We start from the raw sequence: 20,002 nt of genomic DNA, 5'->3' as shown, positions 1-20,002 counted from the left end.
TTCTGAAAATGAAAACAAAAACAAAACAAAAACCCTGAATGTTTACTTAATAATCAAATTCTGTAAGATGAAGTCAAAAATGTGTATAAGATTCCCATAAACAAAGGTAGAATGCAAATACCTCATGGTGCAATGGCAGTGAATGTGACTCCAAAAGTAGTTAATGCATGCACACGCCACAGACACACACACACATTTACTTCAGACACACACACCCATACACTACAGACGCACATACATACTCTACAGACACACACACACACATATACAACAGACACACACACCCATACACTACATACACACATACATACTCTACAGACACACACACACACATATACTACAGACACACACACACACTACAGACACACACATACCACAGGCACAAGCACACACCACAGACACACACAGCACAGGCACACACACACCACACATACCACAGACACACGCACACACCACGGACACAGATACACACACCCATACACTACAGACACACACATACACACACACTTCCTTACTGGAGGAACAATGGGGACACCAAGGTGACTCCAGTTCCGAATCATGTCACTGTCATCTTCTATCTTTACATTGTGGATCAGTCTGTCCAAATTTTCTTCAGTTGTTCCTTGAGGAAGTAAAAGCAGGAGTGGACAGTCAGATAACTACTGTAACTAATTCTAGGTTTGAAGTAATTAATACAAGGACTAAAGCTTAAAAAAAAAAAAAATCAAACCTGCATCCCCTCTAGTCTCCTCTCAGTTTCCTACTTTCTTTGTATTCACCTGAACTACTTACTTTTAGGTTTTCTGACTCCCTTATGGTGAGTAACATGCTGGTTATTAAAAAGTCACTTGGGGCTGGGGAGATGGCTCAGTGAGTAAAGGTGCTAAGAGTGCCAACCTGGGTGTGGTCCCTGGAAACCACATGGTGGAAGGAAAGAACAGAACCTCAAAATGCACCCAAACTGCAAGATCACAGAGCAGAAACCATGTGGGTACTGGTCAGTGATGGTGGGTGCTAAAATCTGGTCATAAAATGACCTCTAGTCACAAGCCATGACATGTATATTATCCACCACAAACATATAAATAACATGTAACAACTAAATGTAAAGAGGATCTAGTGATTTTAGAGTTAATACTTTAATACATTCACAGAAATGAGTAGGCTTTCCATTACCATTAATACCGAAGATATAGAGCAGGACTGCTCGTATTTTGTCACAGTTGTCATGGTTTTTGTTGAGCAGCACTGGGAGGAGCACCAGCATGGAGTCCTTCACCCGCTGCCCTTCCGCATCTGTTCCAAGCGCCAGGTCCTTAATGACAGTAAAATGCAGACAGTGCTCCACAATCCAAACTTACTTTTCTATTACTTTTTATCTATTGCTAAATTGTCAAATTTTGGTGGAACACTGATATTTCACAGGAAATGTATTAGCTGCAAACTATTCATTGCACAAAATACAAAATGTCATAAAGCAAATCCAAGGGAAAGAAAGTCATGTATACCCAAGCTAGCCATTGTGGCAGTCAGAATGGGGGTATGTGCACTTCTGATGTGCTCAACCTGTTGGATGTGCGCTGGGTGCAAAACAATGGATTTCTGAGTACTTGTGAAAGTAGAAACTATCTCATTAATAGTTTTTATGTTAATTACACATTGGAACAATATTATGAACATATTGGGTTAGGTCAAATTTATTATCAAAATTAATTGCACTTTACCCTTGTAATGAGGCTACCAGAATAGTTAATTGTTCATGCAACTTGCATTCAATTTCTGTTAATGTGATACTCTAAACAGCTTAGGAATTGTGTGTGTGTGTGTATACACAAAAAATGTGCTGTGCAGAGTTCTGCCTGATAGTACTCTCGCAAAGCATCCTGAGAAAACCTTGACAAGATGCTCCATAATTTAAAGAATGGCACAACCCACACACAAGTCCACAAAGAAGGAGGGCTGAGTTGTCAATGCTGGTGGATCTGGAATGACTGACCCCAGAGGGTCATGTGATACGGTTTTGTCCTTTGATGCTTTTGAGAGGTGGAGGGAATTAAGAGTAGGGGCCCAAGGAGGTCTTCCAGTCTTTGGGTTGTGCCTGTGACAGGGACAGTGGAATTCCTGTCCTTTCCTCTATCTCAGCTTCCTTCTACCAGACATCCCCGTTATGATGTGCCACACCTAAAAGCAGCGAAGCTAATTGATCACAAAACTGTAATCTCAAGTATTCTCAACCAAGTGTGCCGTAGCACCAAAACCAAATATAACCAACCAAAACCGTAAGCCAAAACAAGCCTTTTCTCATTTGAAGTTCATTGTTTCAGGTATTTGTTATAATATCACAAAGCTGAGAAAGGAAGCAGAGAACCGGGCATCTAATACTGCCTAGGTTAGTCTCCTCCTTAGAATCTATGATTGTGTGGAGCTCAACTGCTGTACTGAGCGGAATAGTTACATGCTAGCTTATACGTCGTTCTGGAGTCTACTGCAGAAGTGGGTGTTTCTGGCTCTGTACATACCTGCTCAGTTTTGCAGAGTTTCTCAATATTCAGCTTAAACTTATTCATGCAATCTTCAGCTAAGTTAAGATGGACAACTTGCTGAAAAACAGGAAAGTGATTATTTACAACATTTTAATTACTCTTTATGTAACTGATAATATTTAACTTTAAAAACCTATTTCAATGGGTGTATGCCTGCAAGTTTGTCTGAGTGTCAGTTGTGTGTGCCCAGAGGCCAGAAGAGGGCATCAGATCCTGTGGAACTGGAGTTACAATCGACTGGGAGCCACCATGTGTGGACACTGGGATCTGAACCCAGATCCTCTGGAAGAACAGCCAGTGCTCTTAACTCTGAGCCTTCTCTTCCAATATTAAAGTTTTAGGATGGATGTAAGTGCAAGAAAGAAACATGCAATGAAGAGAAACGGCTCAAGAAAGGAAGTGAGAACCAGTGTAACCGAAGAGGTCAACAGATAGACAGCAAAAAACAGTGCTTTATCTGTGTGGAGCCAAAGAGCAATGGAAATTTGGATAAGGAAAAAAAAGTCAACTCCCAAAGATCAACAAAAGGTTTCTTTTATATTACTGGTTCTTATAAACATGTGGAAAGGTAGTTAGTTATTTCTAGGAAAGGCTGGGCTAGGATGTGGCTGTGGTTCACACCGACAGTATCAGCAATCTCAGGGATGAGGTCACCATCTGACATAAGCCTGGGTCAGAGTGACTTCCAGTTCAGTGAGACTCAACTCAGCCCTACCAAAGATGGACAGACTGATGGATAAATGGACAGATGGCTGGAAGGAGAGAGCGAGAGACAGAGGGGAAAGAATGGAAAGAAAGTGATTTATCTGGATTTAAATGGTTTTAAATCTAATTTGTAACGATTCATTTAAGGAAATGTATGGATTGGGGTCAATCACTAGAAACAAATAAAACAGCCACTAGATAATCTCACACTGAATGTTTCTGTGAGGTTGAGAAATACTAAAATTATTCTGTTTAGCTGTTTAAGACAAAAAAAAAAAAAAAAAAAAAGTGGGGAGGTTTAAAAATACAGATGATGTAGATAGGAAAGTTAGTGGCTAGTTTGGTCATTTCTTAGATCTACAGTAATGGTTGGGAAGACAACTACCAGCAACCACTCCAGGGACACTGCTAAGCCTTACCTTGGGAGCAGGCAAACAGTCAAAGGCCACTGCTTACCTTTGTCATCTGTTTTCGGAAGTGAGGCATCTTCTTCATCAGCTGGGTGAGAGCACTAAGTGACGTCTAGGAAAAACAACAAACACAACAAAAGACAAAACTAAGCAAACTCATGACTCATTTATTCCACATTATAGCTTCCAATCCAGAACTTATTTATAAGTTCTAATATTCAGCTAACTTAATAAATGTGCTGTTTTACGATAACATTAGGGGCTTCTGAATCTATCACACTCTTTCCTGTAGACAGATAAAACAGTACCTTCTGGGCAATGGACAACCAGCAAGATGGAGAAATCAGAGCAGGTGGTCACTGAGCTCAACCTGCCTGTCCCCCAGGGATGCTGACTTCAGGGCTACCTAGGCAGGTTTCAGAAGCTCAGAATTACAGAGAGAAAGGGGCCAGCCAGAACATAAGATAAACATGTGTGCAGTAGTTGTCTTTAGCGCCCTACTCTGCACTCAAAGGCCTGGTGTAAAAATCTAACTAGGTACTTAAGCACAGATACAGATTGCAGAAGAGTCTCAGTGCTAAGACATGGAACATGAAACAAAAAGATTTAAGCAAACACTCCAGACACCAGTTCACGTCTCAAATAACCAAAACCAAAAACAAAAGAAGAAAAAACCTATTCTAAATCCACTGGGATTTAGCTAATGTTGAGAAGAAAATAACTCTAAATAGACACAGTAGGAAAAAAGTTAAAAATTAACACTCTAACTATCCAAATCAAGAAGCTAGAAGAAAAGTTAAATCAGACAAAGTTGAAGGACATTAAGACTGCATATAAATAAACTAAATCTGTTACAGGCTGTTGTAATAGAACCAGCAGATGGCTCAGCAGGTAACCTGCTGGCCATGATGGCTTGATGATCTGTGCTTAGTCCCCAGAACCCATAAGCAGATGAAGAAGAGAAGTGAATTTACTAAGGGCTCTGGCCTCTACATGCGCACCATGGCACAACACAAACATATTGTACACACAGTAATAGATAAAATGAACCTAAAGTAGAGAAAAATCAACAAGTCCAAAATATATATATATATTTGCAGTACTAGGGATTAAATCTAGGGAATCATTTATGTTAGACAGGTATTCGACCACTATTGGAATATTAAAAATATTAAATGTAAGAGCACTGAAATAATATGAGAAAAGCAAATTAATAATATCAAGATTAATAAGCAGAACATTAGCATACAGTCTATTCACACCAAAAGACTAAGAAAATAGTTCAAAAGTATAGTAGACAAATTCTTTGAAATGTAGTTTCTCAAAAGTGACAGAAGTAAAAATTATAAACACACGCACGCACACACGCGCACGCGCACACACACACACACACACACACGTGCATGCACTAAAGAACTTACATTAACTAAACTAAAAACTTCGTGAAGGATACTCAATCCTCAATGGTGAATTTAAATCACAACAGAACAACTAAGTTACACAAATCCTTTCAGGATAAAATGAGAGAATCACAACACATTTCATAAGAGTAATGTTATGAGTAGCTATTTCCCCCACCAGCCTGGTCCTGCCTCTGCACCAGCCCCAAATAATACACAGAGACTCTGTATTAGATATAATGCTATTGGCCAGTTACTAGTTTATCGGCTAGCTCTGTCTTAAATATTAACCCATTTCTATTAATCTAAGTATTTCCATGTGAGAGGGGCTGGTGTTCTACTCTCTCTGTCCTCCACGATGAATCTCCTCCCTACTACTTCCTCTCTCCTCCTAGTCCCACCTATCTTCTCTTCCTATTGGCCAACAGTGCTTTATTCATTAACCAATAAGAGAAACATATTTACAGAATGACATCTCCCATCAGAGTAACATAATTTTTACATGGAAATTAGACTAGAAAGTTACAGAAGAGTGGTCATGTTACAGGAAATATTTTTCCTAGACAGGAACCAAGTGCTTAGCAAACAGAATCACCAGTACTCAGGATAAGGCATCATAGCCAAGTGGAGTTCATTTTACAAAGACAGCTGGTTCAATGTTACAAAAACAGTAAATATAATTCATCACTTTAATAGAAAAAAAGGAGAAAGAAGCCAAGCATGGTGGTACACACTTTTAATCCCAGCCCTGGGGAGGCAGAGGCAGAGGCAGGTGGATTTCTGTGAATCTGAGGCCAGCCTGGTTTACAGAGTGAGCTCCAGGACAGCCAGGGCTACACAGAGAAAAACAAAAATAAAGAACAAACAAACAAAAGAATAAAGGAAAACAAAACACAATATTGAAAAGGTAGCTGATGAAATACAAGAACCAAGGTAGGATGCACAAGTATAGAGGCCTTGCCTAGCACTGTGTCTGCTTGATCCTCACCACAAAAATGAAGAAAACAAAACATTAAAGGTCTGCTGGCAAGAAGAAAACAGAACTGCCTGACTCTTATAGGGATGTGATGAAACAACCTACACTGAGCATAGCACTTTGGTGATGGAGGTTGAGCAGGCTTCCCCAGCAGGACACAGACAGGGAGGTTCCCTTTCAGCAGCTGTCCTCAGCTCCTGGGATTAACCAGAGCCAGGACGTCTTAACTCCTAAGAAAAGTAGTTTCAAGTCTATGAAAGTTAATCTGGAAAGAAGAGATGAACTTTTCTTTATTTGCCAGTTATATTATTATACAAAGTATTATAAAAAAATCTAATTTTGCTAGGCAGTGGTGTCTCACACCTTTAATCCTAGCACTTGGGAGGCAGAGGCAGGCGGATCTCTGTGAGTTCAAGGCCAGTCTAATCTACAGAGAGAGTTCCAGGACAGCCAGGGCTACTCTGGGAAACCCTGTCTCAAAACAACAACAATAATAACAACAACAAAACAAAACAAACAAACAAAAAACAATGAAACAAAAACAAAAGGCAAAAAAACAATCTAATCTTTAAAGTAAGTATTAGGATTAAGAAAATAAGATGATTAGGATCAATGGATCCATAGTAAAAATTTACAAAATCATCTATATTTTATATGCTAACAAAATAGAATTTTAAAACTAATGCTGTTTAGAATAACACCAAAAAGAAAATGTGTACTAACATTAGACTGAAAATAACATGGGAATGTGTGTGTGTAAGAAAAAACAGGCTAGTACACATTAAGACTTGAGCACTAAACTTACGTAGTAGATATACTTCAATACTAGAGACCTCAACTATCTGAGCTGGCATGGTGGCACATGAATTTAATCTCAGCACTTGGGAGCAGACTGAGCTCTCCGAATTCATGGCCAGCCTTGTTATGAGCTAGCAAGGGCAACATAGTGAGATCCTTACAAAACAAAATAAAACCCTTCATCTATGCACTGATGAAACTAACTAAATGGTCTTTAAAAACTAAATTTTAATGGCAGTAACACAGATAAAAATGTTACTAATTTTAAAAATGAAGTAATGGGTACATAGGTGTTTCTCTCTTTCTCTCTTTGTGTTAGAATGATCCCCAAATAGAAAGTTAACAGTAACTTTCACCATTTTCATTTTTAATTTTGTTTATAATTTGCCTTTGTAAAGCCAACAAGATGGCTGAGTGGGTAAAAGCATTTGCTGTGCAAGCCTGACCACCTGAGTTTGATCCCTGGAGCTCATGTAAAGAAAGGAGAGAAACCAACTCCCAAAAGTTGTCCTCTGACCACCACATCACACACACATCACACATGCACATATACCACATACACAGACACACACATGCACACACACCACGTACACACACCAAACACTTGAGCACACACACCAATGACCTATGCGGTACATAGCTGCAATCCTAGCACCTAAGTGATGGAGGCAGGACCTCCTGCTCAAGGTCATCCTCAGCTGTGCAGTGAGTTTGAGGTCAATTGAGGTCAGCCTCCTGAGCCACTGCCTCTAAAAGTAAAAGCGCGCCTTTGCTGTCCCTTTGAAAGACTCTTACCTTCCCCTCTGTAGCTTTCTTGGTTGACGAAATTTCCTTCATAAGTTTTGGAATTTCCCTGTCAGATATGTGAAAAAAAAATTTCTAAGTTAGTTCTTATAAAACTATTTTAAAGTTATAATTTAGTAACTAAAAACTACAGAATAAAGTTAGAATGGGCTCACATACTCCAACACAACCGCGATGTGCCGGTGCCGGACTCGGACCCACAGGTCGTCATCTTCTTCCAGAACTGCCTCCTTGTCCTTCCCATCTGTTCTGTACCTAAACAGACAGAGGAGAACACTTTTGGATTCTCTTCCTCGAAAAGTAAAAGAAATGTTTTTCTAAACCATTTTGAAACACAAACAGACTCAGTCTGTTATGTGAGGGGGTCAAAACCCAAAGCAGATTAGAACCCTTCTATTAGAAATTTAGAAAAATATCATTTTCCTTTCAGATGTTAGGTTGTAATCTTGGCAGAACATCATCTTACAAAGCAAAAAGTCAACATCTCACAGTCTGCTCTAGAAATAAGCGTAGCTAGGTGGAGTGGCACTTGGAAGGAAGAATTAGAAGGATTGGAGTCAAGATCACCCCAACAACAGTGCTCAGGGCCAGCCTGAGTTACATGAGACCTTGTCTCAAATGCAAAGACTAATCAAGCAACAAAGCTGAATATACAAGCAGTTATGTCTTTTAATTGATTAAAATGATTGTGATATGCTAACAATGTATGTGGGATGCCCTTTTGTATGCTGTGGATATGTTTTACTACCACTGGTTAATAAAGAAGCTGATTAGACCAATAGCCAGGCAGAATAGAGCCAAGCAGGAAATCCAAGCAAAGATACAGGGAAAAAGAAGGCAGAGTCTGGGAGATGCCAGTAGCTGCTGGGGAAGCAAGATGTAAGGTAACAAGCCACGAGCCTTATGGTAAAATACACGCTAATAGAAGTGAGTCAAGTTGTAAGGGCTAATTAATAAGCCTGAGCTAATAGGCCAAACAATTTGTAATTAATATTAAGCCTCAGAGTGGTTATTTGTGAACTGGTGGACAGGAGAAACCTCCAGTTACAAACAACCCACAGTTCAACCATCAAACATCCTTTAAGAGCTATTGTTCCAGCTAGCATGCTGAAAGTGTTTGGTACAAAATTCACAAAAATATCACCTGCGGCTTTACTCCTAACCAACCCTACAATCCTACCTCCTTTAAAGAATAGGAAGAAATGAGAAAAACTACTATGGCTATAAAAATACTGTGATAACTTTACCATGTTCTACAGCAGTAGGCAGCAATTCAAAATGCAGATATCCCTCTTCCATTTGTGGAGGTAGGAAAACTCAACTGTCCTTGGGAATGTCAATTTCCTGAGGCAGATTAGGGACTATACAGCATTTTCTTAGTTCTGAACTCTGGACAATACATACTGATTTCCTTTATATGAAAGCAGTAACTTCCAAAACCCCCCAAATTATAGGCTTCATTTAAAAACAATCTTCCTGTGTGGTCTAAGACACCCAAATGATAAAATGGCTGTGTTTAATTACAAGGCTGACCTCTGGATGGACAGACACCCTTTGTCATGCAAATACCAGTGTCTACTTATGTAATACCTTTGCCATTTAAGTGTTTATTAGCAAAGCAGTAGCACAAAGGCAACACTTTAATATAACAACAATCCAGTAGAGTAAATTTAAAGAGGTCTGAATAAGCAGAAATTTCTGTTTCCAGCAGCAAAACTTGTGATGGAGGTCAAGCAGGGTGGCACACACCTTTAATTCCAGCACTTGGGAGACAGAGGCAGGTAGACCTCTGTGAGTTCAAGGCCAGCCTGGTCTACATAATGAACAGGGCTACACAGTGAGACCCTGGGAGGATACATGTGATGGAAATTATCAGGGAGGTGAGTCCCACTAGTATGCTGCACATAGGGGGGGTGAATAGCAAGCAATCAAATCAAACTAAAATGGGGGAAGATAGGTGATGTGAGGCTTGGAGACTATTATATCTACTTTGCCTTTTTCTCTGAAGAACATAGGAAGCCATTCAAAGGTTCTGATATGCACTAGCCTGATTTTTACTAAGACTTTCTTTCTCCCTGGACTTGGGGAAAACTTAAGAGGGCCAGGCCCAAAGACAGAACCAGAGCATTGGAGATTTAGTTAGAAGTCTGAAGGGAGACAGTGAGGTGGTGGTCAGCATGGGCAACAGCATGAGCTTGAGGTTGAATCTGGTGTCACAAGCCAGCTGGAAAAGTAGGTCTTTAAAGTGCAGTCATAAAGATTTACTACTGAATTGAGAGTTTGGAATTTCATTGGCCATGATTGAAATTCTGACCTGAGGAGCTGCATTTACTGTGGGAGCACTGTACACTTTGAAGGGGGCCACAGGAACTCAGGTGGACACACAAGTTTAAGATGCTCACCAGACATTTCAAATGAAGATATTTATTAGGGAGTTGATATGAATCTGAAGTTAAGGCAGAAAGCTCAGTGAGCCAATGGCCAACAAACCTGAGGCTAACTGTACTTCTCAAGGTATATATATAAACAGAGTCCCCAAACTGAACACTAGAACATTCCAATCCTAAGAAGCAGGGATTAAGAAGGAATCAGTGAAACCAGACATTTGGATTTAGCAACACAGAGCTGAAATTTCTGGGATGGCTCACTGGATGAAGCACTCACAGTTCTAGAAGGCTAACAGGCTGGATTTTTGGTTCAACCACTGCGACCCATGGAGGAAGGAGAGAATCTACTCTGCATGACTGTCCTCATAACTCCACATGCATGGTAGGCACATGTACACCTGTGCGCGCGCCCACATATACACACACGAGCGTGCACGCGCGCACGCACACACACACGCGCACACACACACACACACACACACACGGGAAAAAAACCGCAATACTATTTTTATTAGTCATATCCTATGAAAGACAGATGGATCACAGGGAGTTTATACTCTCACATCAGTCTTCTCTCTGAAATTTCGTGACTCAGTGAAAGAGGGGATGGCTGTCTTTTTAAAAATTAACTACCTTCCTTACTCTCAAGCAATTAAACCTTCATTTGCCAGCAACCTAGGTGAGTACGGTCTAACACTTCTGGCAAGCATAGTACCAAATTCTCCATTGTCTGATACCAGCTTCTTTACAAAATCTACTAACAATGCAGTGTGGAGACCTATAGAGTAACAGGGGTATAGATAATACTGAAAATTCCAAACAAACTGCACAAAACAATTTCTACAATAGAAAAATAGCTCTATTGATTTCCTGGCTAATACTAATACACACAATAAAGAAGATAATAAAATAAAATTTTAAAAAAAGGATTTAACTGGAATACAAATAAAAACACAATTTGAGAAAAATTGCAAAGTACCATAATTATCAATGGTTTCCTTTATTTAATAAACATTAATTAGGTTATTTTTGTGGTACAATGAATTTAAAGTAGAGCCTCATACATGCTATTTCTTCTTTTTATTCATTTATTTAAACGTAATTTTTTTTGTTTTTTTGTTTTTTTTTGAGTTAGGATTTTACCAAATTGCCCAGGGCTGGCCTTGAACTTGTGATCCTCCTGCCCAAGCCCTCCAAGCAGCTGGAATTATAGGTCTGATCCAGTTCTGCTAAATTAATATAAACAAAAATTTCATAAAACTAATACTCATTTTTTACTATTGCAAATCTGTCTGGCTTGAGTCCTGCCATGTAGCCCCAGCTGGCATCAAACTCATGATTCTGCTAAATATTTCCAAATGCTGGTATTACAGGTGTGTGCAGTATGCCTGGCTTCAAATAGCTGAAAAATGACTATTTGGATTCAAATATCACATCTAAAACACAGTGAGTGTGTGCATAGATGTGCAAATTAAGTGATGGAAGTAAAATGGCGTCTTAAGAGAAGCTACCTCACTTCACTTACTTGCCCTTACTCTAAAACTAATGACCTTACTTAAAGATTACATCAGTAACCATGAAAATCATAAAGTTGTCCCTATTCTTAGTAGCTGTTGTCCTGTGTTTTTGGTGTCTTTTAAAATAAATTACATTAACAAGACATCTTTTGGTATATGGTTTAGAATAAACACAGCCTAATTACTTTGAAGATAATATATAAGAAATATAATAATGGGGGACTGGAGAGACACCTCAGTAGTTAAGAACACTGGCTGCTCTCCCAGAGGACCGGGGTTCAATTCCAAGCACCCACATAGTAGCTCACAATGGTCTGTAACTCCAGATACAGGGGATCCAACATCCTCACACAGACATATATATATGTAGGCAGAACATCAATGCACATAAAATAAAAATAAATTAAAAAAGAAAAGAAATATAACAATGGGCCTGGCATTTACTCTCAATGTTAAGTGAAGAGTTCTCATTCAACTTGTTTAAATGCACCTCTATTGAAGAACAGTTAAAGAGGCAAATCCACGTAAAAGCTCTGCAGCAAGCTGCCCATCAGCTTACAAAGTGAATACTTAGACAGGGTTAAAGTTACAGGAGAGTGAGAGAAAGAAGGTCTCTGAATAAACAGATTACAGGTCTTTCAGATTTCTGCTGTCATCGTAAGTCATTAGACAGTCTGTCTACACGCCCTTTATAAGCCCTTCAATTTATACTTGCTTGTATGTATCATTCTCAATTGGTAGTAGATCATATGCCATTGCCTGAAAGGTCAGTTCATGCAGGACAGTGGACACAGGATCAAAGCCACGGTCAATTATTAAGAGCTGGGAATGAGTTTTACCCTAGAATAACAAGATAAAATTATCTTAAGAAATTTCAGTGTCTTTATGTGATCACATCTTTAATATTTTAAATTTCTAATAATTTTAGTATTTAATAAAAATTTAATTCTTTCCCTCAACAAAAATACACAAAACAAAACAAATGGCTAACTTCCTTAAGATGTAATTAATATTGAAACAAACAAAAACATGAGTGGCATAGTAGGGAAAAACAAGACTACACAACTAACATTTTCATGATTAAATTAAGAGGCTATATACATCAATATAATATTTTCTAGTATTCTTTGAAGAAGTAACAACTAGCTTTCCCTAAATATTTTCTTCCTTCCTTCCTTTCTTTTTCTAGGCAGTATCTCACTATGAGGCTAGCCTAGGCTGACTTTGGATTCACTATCCTTGCTCAGTTTCCCAGGTGCTGGACCTACAGATACAGACTACTACTATGCCTGGCCAAAGTTATCTTCATGTCCATTCAGTTACACAAATAACAAGGCTGACATAAACTATGAATAGTAGCTACTACTAGTTGAGTTCTTTGTGTTAGACATTTGCTAGTCAAGAAAGACACATTTTATTTCACAGAGGTACTACCTCAGAGTTCTTCCAGCACCCCTATAGACAGACATTATCATACCCAAATGACAAAGAGGCCATTAAAGCTTACCATTAAGTTAGCTCTACTCCAATGCTTGTACTTTGAACTATTATACTATTTTAAGAGTAGAGATTATATTAGGAAGGCAGTAGTGGCACACGCCTCTAATCCTAGCACTCGGGAGGCAGAGGCAGGAGGATCTCTGTGAGTTCAAGGCCAGACTGGTCTATAAGTGAGTTCCAAGGTAGCCAGGACTACACAGAGAAACCCTGTCTTGAAAAAACAAAACAAGACAAAACAAAAAGTAGAGATTATATTAACGACAACTAAGATTATAAATCATAATAAAAACCCTGTCAACATTAATTAAAAAAACAACACCAACCATTAAACAGTAGGTGAGTAGCAGTGTTTGGAAATTCTACTATGAATGTTTGAATCTCTCCAATTCTTTTTTTAGGGGGTGAAAGGGGTGGCAGTAGTGGGAATCAAACCCAGGTTTCATGCTAGGCAGATGTTTTACCGCTACGCTACTATTCACTTTTGATTTTGAGATAGGCTAGCCTTGAGCTCACTTTGTACCCCAGGCAGGCCCTGAACTTGTGGTCTTCCCTCCTCAGCCTAGGATTACAGGCTTCTACCAATCCTGGTTCATACTTCACTCTTAAAAGCTAACTCTTTTGCTTATTAGTCAAAGAAGTAAGAGGTAACTAATTACAATTTTTCCTATATATTTACACATAGCAGACAGAGGTAAACCACTTTAAAAATATGTCTCCCAATAAAGGTGAAAGGGTAAGGTACAATGATAAAGAGAATACTTTGGAATCAAATCTGGGTTTGAGTTCAGCTGTGGTGAGTTCCTTGTATGTCTTCGGCTAAGTTTCTCAAACTTTCTTATGTTAGTATTTGCTTGGTAAAATTATATAAAACAACAGAACCCCTCCTTTGTGAGACTGTTGTGAAGGTTAAACACATTACCATCAAACAAATATACATGAGCTGAGAGTCTGCAGAAACACACAAACGAAAAGGCAGTCCTGGATATTTATAGAAAAGCTTGGGGATATGAAAGACCATGGTATCACATGGCTTGAACAGTCAGGAAAGGCTCTGAAAAAAAGGTAAGCCTTCAGCAGGTGCTTGGATAAAGAAAGGTATCAAGCAACTGAAGGATGTGTGATTTCCCAGGAGAAAGAGTAAAAAGGAGGGAGGGGGGAGAGAGAGAGGAAAAGCATTTTGTCTTTTTCCATTGAAGCTGTATAGGACTAAAGAGGTATTTATTATCATTTCTTAATTTAACAACTACTTTTATTCACTATCTCCTATATTTATTAAGCCGCTCTAACCTCCGTAACAGCTTTCACTAGACCTCCAAGCCAAAAGTCACTAACTTTTCAAGTAGCCAGCATAACCTCTAAATTGACAACTTCTATTCATGTTAATACTGAATTTTACCTTTTTAAGTCTCTACCCAAGAACCCTGTTGCTCTTGCAATATTGTTATTATCATCTTTATTATGCTGCAGTCATTCTTGAAGCTCAGGGCCTCTTCCTGTAGGATGCCTTCTAAGGCTGGTTTAGAGTATCACAAGGCCTTACTTGTGTTGCCATTGTATTCTGTGTCCTCTCAAGCCACTGGCTGCACAGGGCTGCCAATCAGTGGTTTCCTTGGCCACCTCCTTTTCTGAACTAGGATAGTTCCTGCCTTTATGCTCTAGCTATTGTGATGCAGCTCCTCTGCCTCTGACCACTTGTCCATCTCCTTCCTCAGTCTCTTCCTTCTCCAGCCACACCTACATGCTGGCATTCCCCAGGCCCCAACCTTAGTCTTTGATTACATTACATTATTTTTAGAAGACAATAACAAAGATTGCTATTTATTACTCTTACATGTACAAAATTCATAGATGTTACCTCACCTTATTCTCATACTAATCAAGCAAAGCACACATTATTTCATTTCTGCGATGAGAAACAACTCAAGGTTGCAGAGCTAGTAATGATGGGAATCCCAGTATTTATTAAATATTAACTCTGTGGAAGGCATTCTGAAGACTTCATATACATTAACTCACTTAATCCTTTCATTAGCTTAAAAATAGGCATTATTATTTCCACTTTATAGAGACAAAAATTTAGTTTAAAGAAGATGCCTCACTTAACAATCATTCATTAAATGGCAGAGCCAAGATGTGGCCCCCACTGCTGACTTCAAAGCCTCCAGCCACAACCCCCCCAACCTTACTGCCGAACCACACCATCCACTAAGGGACCCAAGGACTCTCAGATCACAACTTAAGACCCATTTTCATGATCCCCAAATCAATACTAAAATATCTACAAACACAGGCTGCTCTGATTTATAAAAGAAATACTGATTTTATGTAGTCATTATTTGCTGTTTATATTACCTTTATTATGCCTTTTTCATCCATTTTGTAGTAGTCTTCAAGTTTTTTTTCAACCAGTTGTGCAAGCTTACTGGCATTCTCTAGAGGTTTACTAGAAATGGAAAAAATGTTTTAACAATTATCTTTCAGGACACACTTTGCGATATTATAAAATTAAATTCTAAAATAAGGTTTTGAAATTTTATGTTTATAAAGTGCAAAACTTTACAAATATGGAAAACTTCAAATGATTCACATAATTGCCACAGCTTCAGCATGTGCTCCAGATATTTTAATATGAAAGAATAAAATATTACATACAAAGTTTCCATTCCCATATTCCCTCCCTCCATTACTACACTGGATTCTATATATTCATTCCTCTGAAAGTAGAAGGACACTGAAATCATTCTCAACAAATATGCTTGGTGCATTTCTTGATGTTCAAATTTCTCTAGGTACACTGCATATGAAGGCATGAATCCTGGGCCAGAGGTATATGCATTCTCAACTTTGCTTTCCAAATGAAGTGACAATTATACACACTCCTAGCAGTGTGGTATTTCCTCACATACTCTCTTTTACTCAGTTTTCCAATATAGTTACTGATGAACTCTTGGATGCTCCCTCTTATAAAATGGCAGCACTGGGTGGAGATATTGCTCAGTGGTTTAAAGAGCTCACTGTTCTTGCAGGGGACCTAAGTCTTGTTCCTAGAACCCACAACAGGCAGCTAACTGCCTGAACTCCAGTTCCTTTTCTGGCTTCTGGGGAACTGCACACATGTGCTGTACATAAATTCATTCAGGCACAAACACATATACATAAATAAAAGTAAATAAATATTTAATAACAAAAAATAAAAATGGTAGCATCATACTTTAAATTTTAACTTCTTGATCAGCAGTATTAATATATTTTCTAAACCAATATGGAAAATGTTGGAAATACTCTTCAACTAGCACACTAACCTGAAAAATGAAGAAGGGGTGGGGTTTAAGAACCTTTTGATTTTATGTTTTAAAAATAAAGGCACATTTACAAAGAGTAATTTTTTATTTATTTTTATGCTGAAAAGTATTAAAAGAAATAATTTGGACTGGAGAGATGGCTCAGTGGTTAAGAGCACTAACTGCTCTTCCAGAGGTCCTGAGTTCGATTCCCAGCACCCACATGGTGGTTCACAACCATCTGTAATGAGATCTGGTGCCCTCTTCTGGCCTGCAGGCATACATGCAGACAGAACACTGTATACACAATAAATAAATAAATCTTAAAAAAAAAAAAGAAATTTTATTTTAGAGTTTACCTTAAAAGTTTATACAGCATAAAGGAGCATTCTGTGAAAAAACAGGTGGAATTTGTGTATTTATGATGTGTGTGGTATGTGTGTGTGAGCATGGGTAAGTTCATCTGTGTGTGTGTCTGTGGAGGTTAAAGGTTAACACTGGAGCTTTCCTGTCACCTTTACCTTATTTTTTGGGACAGGGTCTCTCACTGAACCTGGAGCTCACCCTTCTAGCTAGACTGACTAGCCACTCCATGAGTACACGTGTGTACCTCTACAGTCAGCTTGCACAGCAAGTATGTTACCCATGGAGTCATCTCCCAGCCCCAGAACCTTTAAAGCTATGGCTATTATTTCATTTATTGTTATTATTTTTTTTTAGTAAATCAAAACATGTCCATACATAGCTATTAGATTATAAAATGGTTTGTATTTACTTTTCTGAGCATAACAAACCATCAATGGTAGAAGCTTAACAGACACTAAACTCTAACAAGAGGCAAACCACTTATCTCAGCTCCACTAAACCCAGATTATAATTAGCATACTATTCACAAGTTTTCTAATTCCCAAGGTAAAAAGCTTGTTTGGTGATGTCTGAGTTAGAGATTTATTATACTGCTTTAATAATTAATAGTAAAATTTTACTGTTTTTTTACATTTGTTTGTGGACACTGACATGGAGCAGTGCAGGTATAGAGGTCAGAGGTCAGCTTGTGATAATTGATTCTCTTCTTCTACCACATAGGCCCTGCGGTTCAAACTAAGAGTAATGGAGCCTTGGTAGCAAGCCCCTTTATCTGCTGAGCCATCTTGCCAGCTCCCAACAGTGGATTTTAAAATGCCTACATTAAGAGTGATGAAGCATACAGTAATACATAAAGTTGCAATTAAATGGCTTACCAATCAACTGGATAAATGCCAATATTCAGATAAAGAACCTGCTCAAGAAAAAGCCAATGATACACTCACTACATGTAGTAGTAGAGGGTAGTCACCATCTTTCTTACTAATTTACAGGTGAACTCCTTTCATGCTAACAACCCTGTGAGAAAGCTATTATCATCATTCCCATTTTATAATTATAAATTCTAAGACCAGGTTAAACACAGCCAGTTGCAGGGCCAGGATTAAAACCCAAAGTGACCAACAACACACACAATAGATGTCTCTTAGAAAGTAACACTGGACAAAAACACTATGAAACAAACAAACCTGATACATAAAATGAATGCACTTTACAATAAGCTTTGTTTTCATAAAGAAACCAGCAATGAAGATACATAGTATAAAAGTTGAACTTCACTTTTTTTAAATTCTAAAGTTTAATTAAAATGCCCACTGGAATCAAATACTAGAAATGCTTAGATACTGTAACAAGTGTTTAGACAATATAGCCATTTAAATTTGGTGGAAATTTAATGATAAATCATTAAGTGTCAAGATTATAGCCAGTAAAACAGCCCTTGAAGCATTTCTTACAGTAGTAAAACAAACAAAACTTTCTATAAATAAATGAAACCAAATTTAAGTTCTGAAATTCAGCAAGAGAGGCTTTTAATTACTCTGCAATCTGAAGCTACACTTCTGATCTTCCTCATGCAGAGCCTGGCAGCTGTACAAGGGAGCTGTACTCTGCAAAGTGGTACAAGAAGCAGCGCCGTGGTGCTTTCTTTAAGCCTTATCACAAATGAAATACATACACTGCTGCACCTTACCTCTTATACCTCACTCCAGGGTTCTCGTCCAGAGTGGCACACACTGTCACTATCTGTTCAGCCATTGCCTCCATGACTGCTTCTTTCCTGCTGGCATTACTAGGGTCCGGACTGTAACAGTAATAGAACGCGTCTGGTACATCAAGAGTATAAACCTAAGTTAGGTCAAAAAAAGTTATACTGTCAGTCTAGAGACTCGATTCTAAAAATGTATCAGGAAAAATACAGCTGTGACTGAGACACTGGGGACAAATGCTTGCAGGCTGTCTCCTGACACAGCTGTCTATCTTACTCAGGTCTCACTGCCACATCTTTCTTCCTTCACCTCGCCTCACTCTCCTCTCCCGTTTCTCTGACTCACTCCTTCAATTATACTGACTGCATTTTACAACCTGTGCAATGAGAATGGAATCTGAATCTGAAGTAAGAAGTACCAAAACGAAAATATAAAATGCCTGGCAGAAAGAAAATTTAAAACATCTTAACCTGGTACAGAATAATCCAGAAACTTCCCAAGGCTGATAAATACATCTCTTAATTATTTAGCTTAGAATCACATCCTTAAAGACTTTCTTCCCCAACCACAAGTCACTGTGAAAGACAAAGGACGTAACATACATGCAATGAAATCTCACAGATACATTCACTCACTCAGCTAACAACGAAGAACTGGGCTAGCAGCCCACTGTTACAGACGGCAGGAGTTGAGAGTTCCCCAATAAACTAAGTTTACAGCTTTCAAAAACAGTGTAGAGATGAAAAAGTAACAAATATAGGTTATGTAACAAGTTATGCATAAACTTCCTTGCTTTTTCTTTCACTCAAAATCATTTACTTTCTGAACATAACCAATGACCATAGACCTGTATCAACCCAGGGTCTCTTTTCTTAAAGGCTTAATTGCTGTGCATATACCAACCAACAAGCACTCTGCATATCAACTGTCACCTGATAGTACACTATCCCACTGCAACAGGTAATGTTACTTGCTAAAAATGTTACTATCTTATACCTAAAAGACTTCTCTCTATGGCAGCAACTTCTACCCTTTGGGGGTGGAATGACCCTTTCACAGGGGTCACTTAAGACCACTGGAAAACATAGATATGTACATTATAATTCATAACAGTAGCAAAATTACATTTATGTAGCAATGAAAATAATTTTATGGTTGGGATCACCACACTGAGAACTGTGTTGAAGGTCACAGCATTTGGGGGTAGAGAACCATGCCCCATGGGAACATATTTCCTACCACTGTCTTGACTATGGAATGTTAGAAGAGACGTGTATCATACAAGAAGCTCTAAGAACCAGTGTGTGTGTGTGTGTGTGTGTATGTGTGTATGCGCGCGCGCACGCACGCGCACGAGCACCCACCCATACATGTGTACATGAGTGTGATGGAGCAGGGAAGGTAATAGCTCAGTGGTAGAATGCTTGTCCAATATGTTCAAGACCCTGGGTTTGTTCTCCAACACCTACCAAAACCAAACAAATCCCCACAACAAAAAAGAATGTCAAGAGCAACAAGAAACAATTGTTTGGTTCCAACATTTTTTCTTTTCCTGGCTATATCTCCATTGCCTTCTTCAGCTTAGGTCCCAGAATACAGAAGGTGTAAA

At 38.6% G+C, this 20,002-nt stretch overlaps 1 protein-coding gene across 1 annotated transcript in view; it reads right to left on the bottom strand.

Annotated features, from left to right (window-relative positions):
- Stxbp3 (syntaxin binding protein 3) overlaps positions 1-20,002 on the bottom strand; it is a 45,811-nt gene that overhangs the window by 6,689 nt on the left and 19,120 nt on the right. Inside the window, exons 7-15 of the mRNA XM_051177701.1 lie at positions 18,378-18,532; positions 15,393-15,483; positions 12,256-12,380; positions 7,796-7,891; positions 7,628-7,685; positions 3,705-3,770; positions 2,520-2,600; positions 1,177-1,315; positions 516-622 (exon numbers count right to left, since the gene is read on the bottom strand). Coding sequence (XP_051033658.1) covers positions 516-622; positions 1,177-1,315; positions 2,520-2,600; positions 3,705-3,770; positions 7,628-7,685; positions 7,796-7,891; positions 12,256-12,380; positions 15,393-15,483; positions 18,378-18,532 — 918 coding nt within the window. The remainder of the gene's footprint in view (positions 1-515; positions 623-1,176; positions 1,316-2,519; positions 2,601-3,704; positions 3,771-7,627; positions 7,686-7,795; positions 7,892-12,255; positions 12,381-15,392; positions 15,484-18,377; positions 18,533-20,002) is intronic.

The sequence above is a fragment of the Phodopus roborovskii genome, unplaced genomic scaffold, assembly GCF_943737965.1.
Source record: "Phodopus roborovskii unplaced genomic scaffold, PHOROB, whole genome shotgun sequence".
In the NCBI taxonomy this organism is placed as follows: Eukaryota; Metazoa; Chordata; class Mammalia; order Rodentia; family Cricetidae; genus Phodopus; species Phodopus roborovskii.
This window is presented reverse-complemented; position numbering and strand designations above follow the sequence as displayed.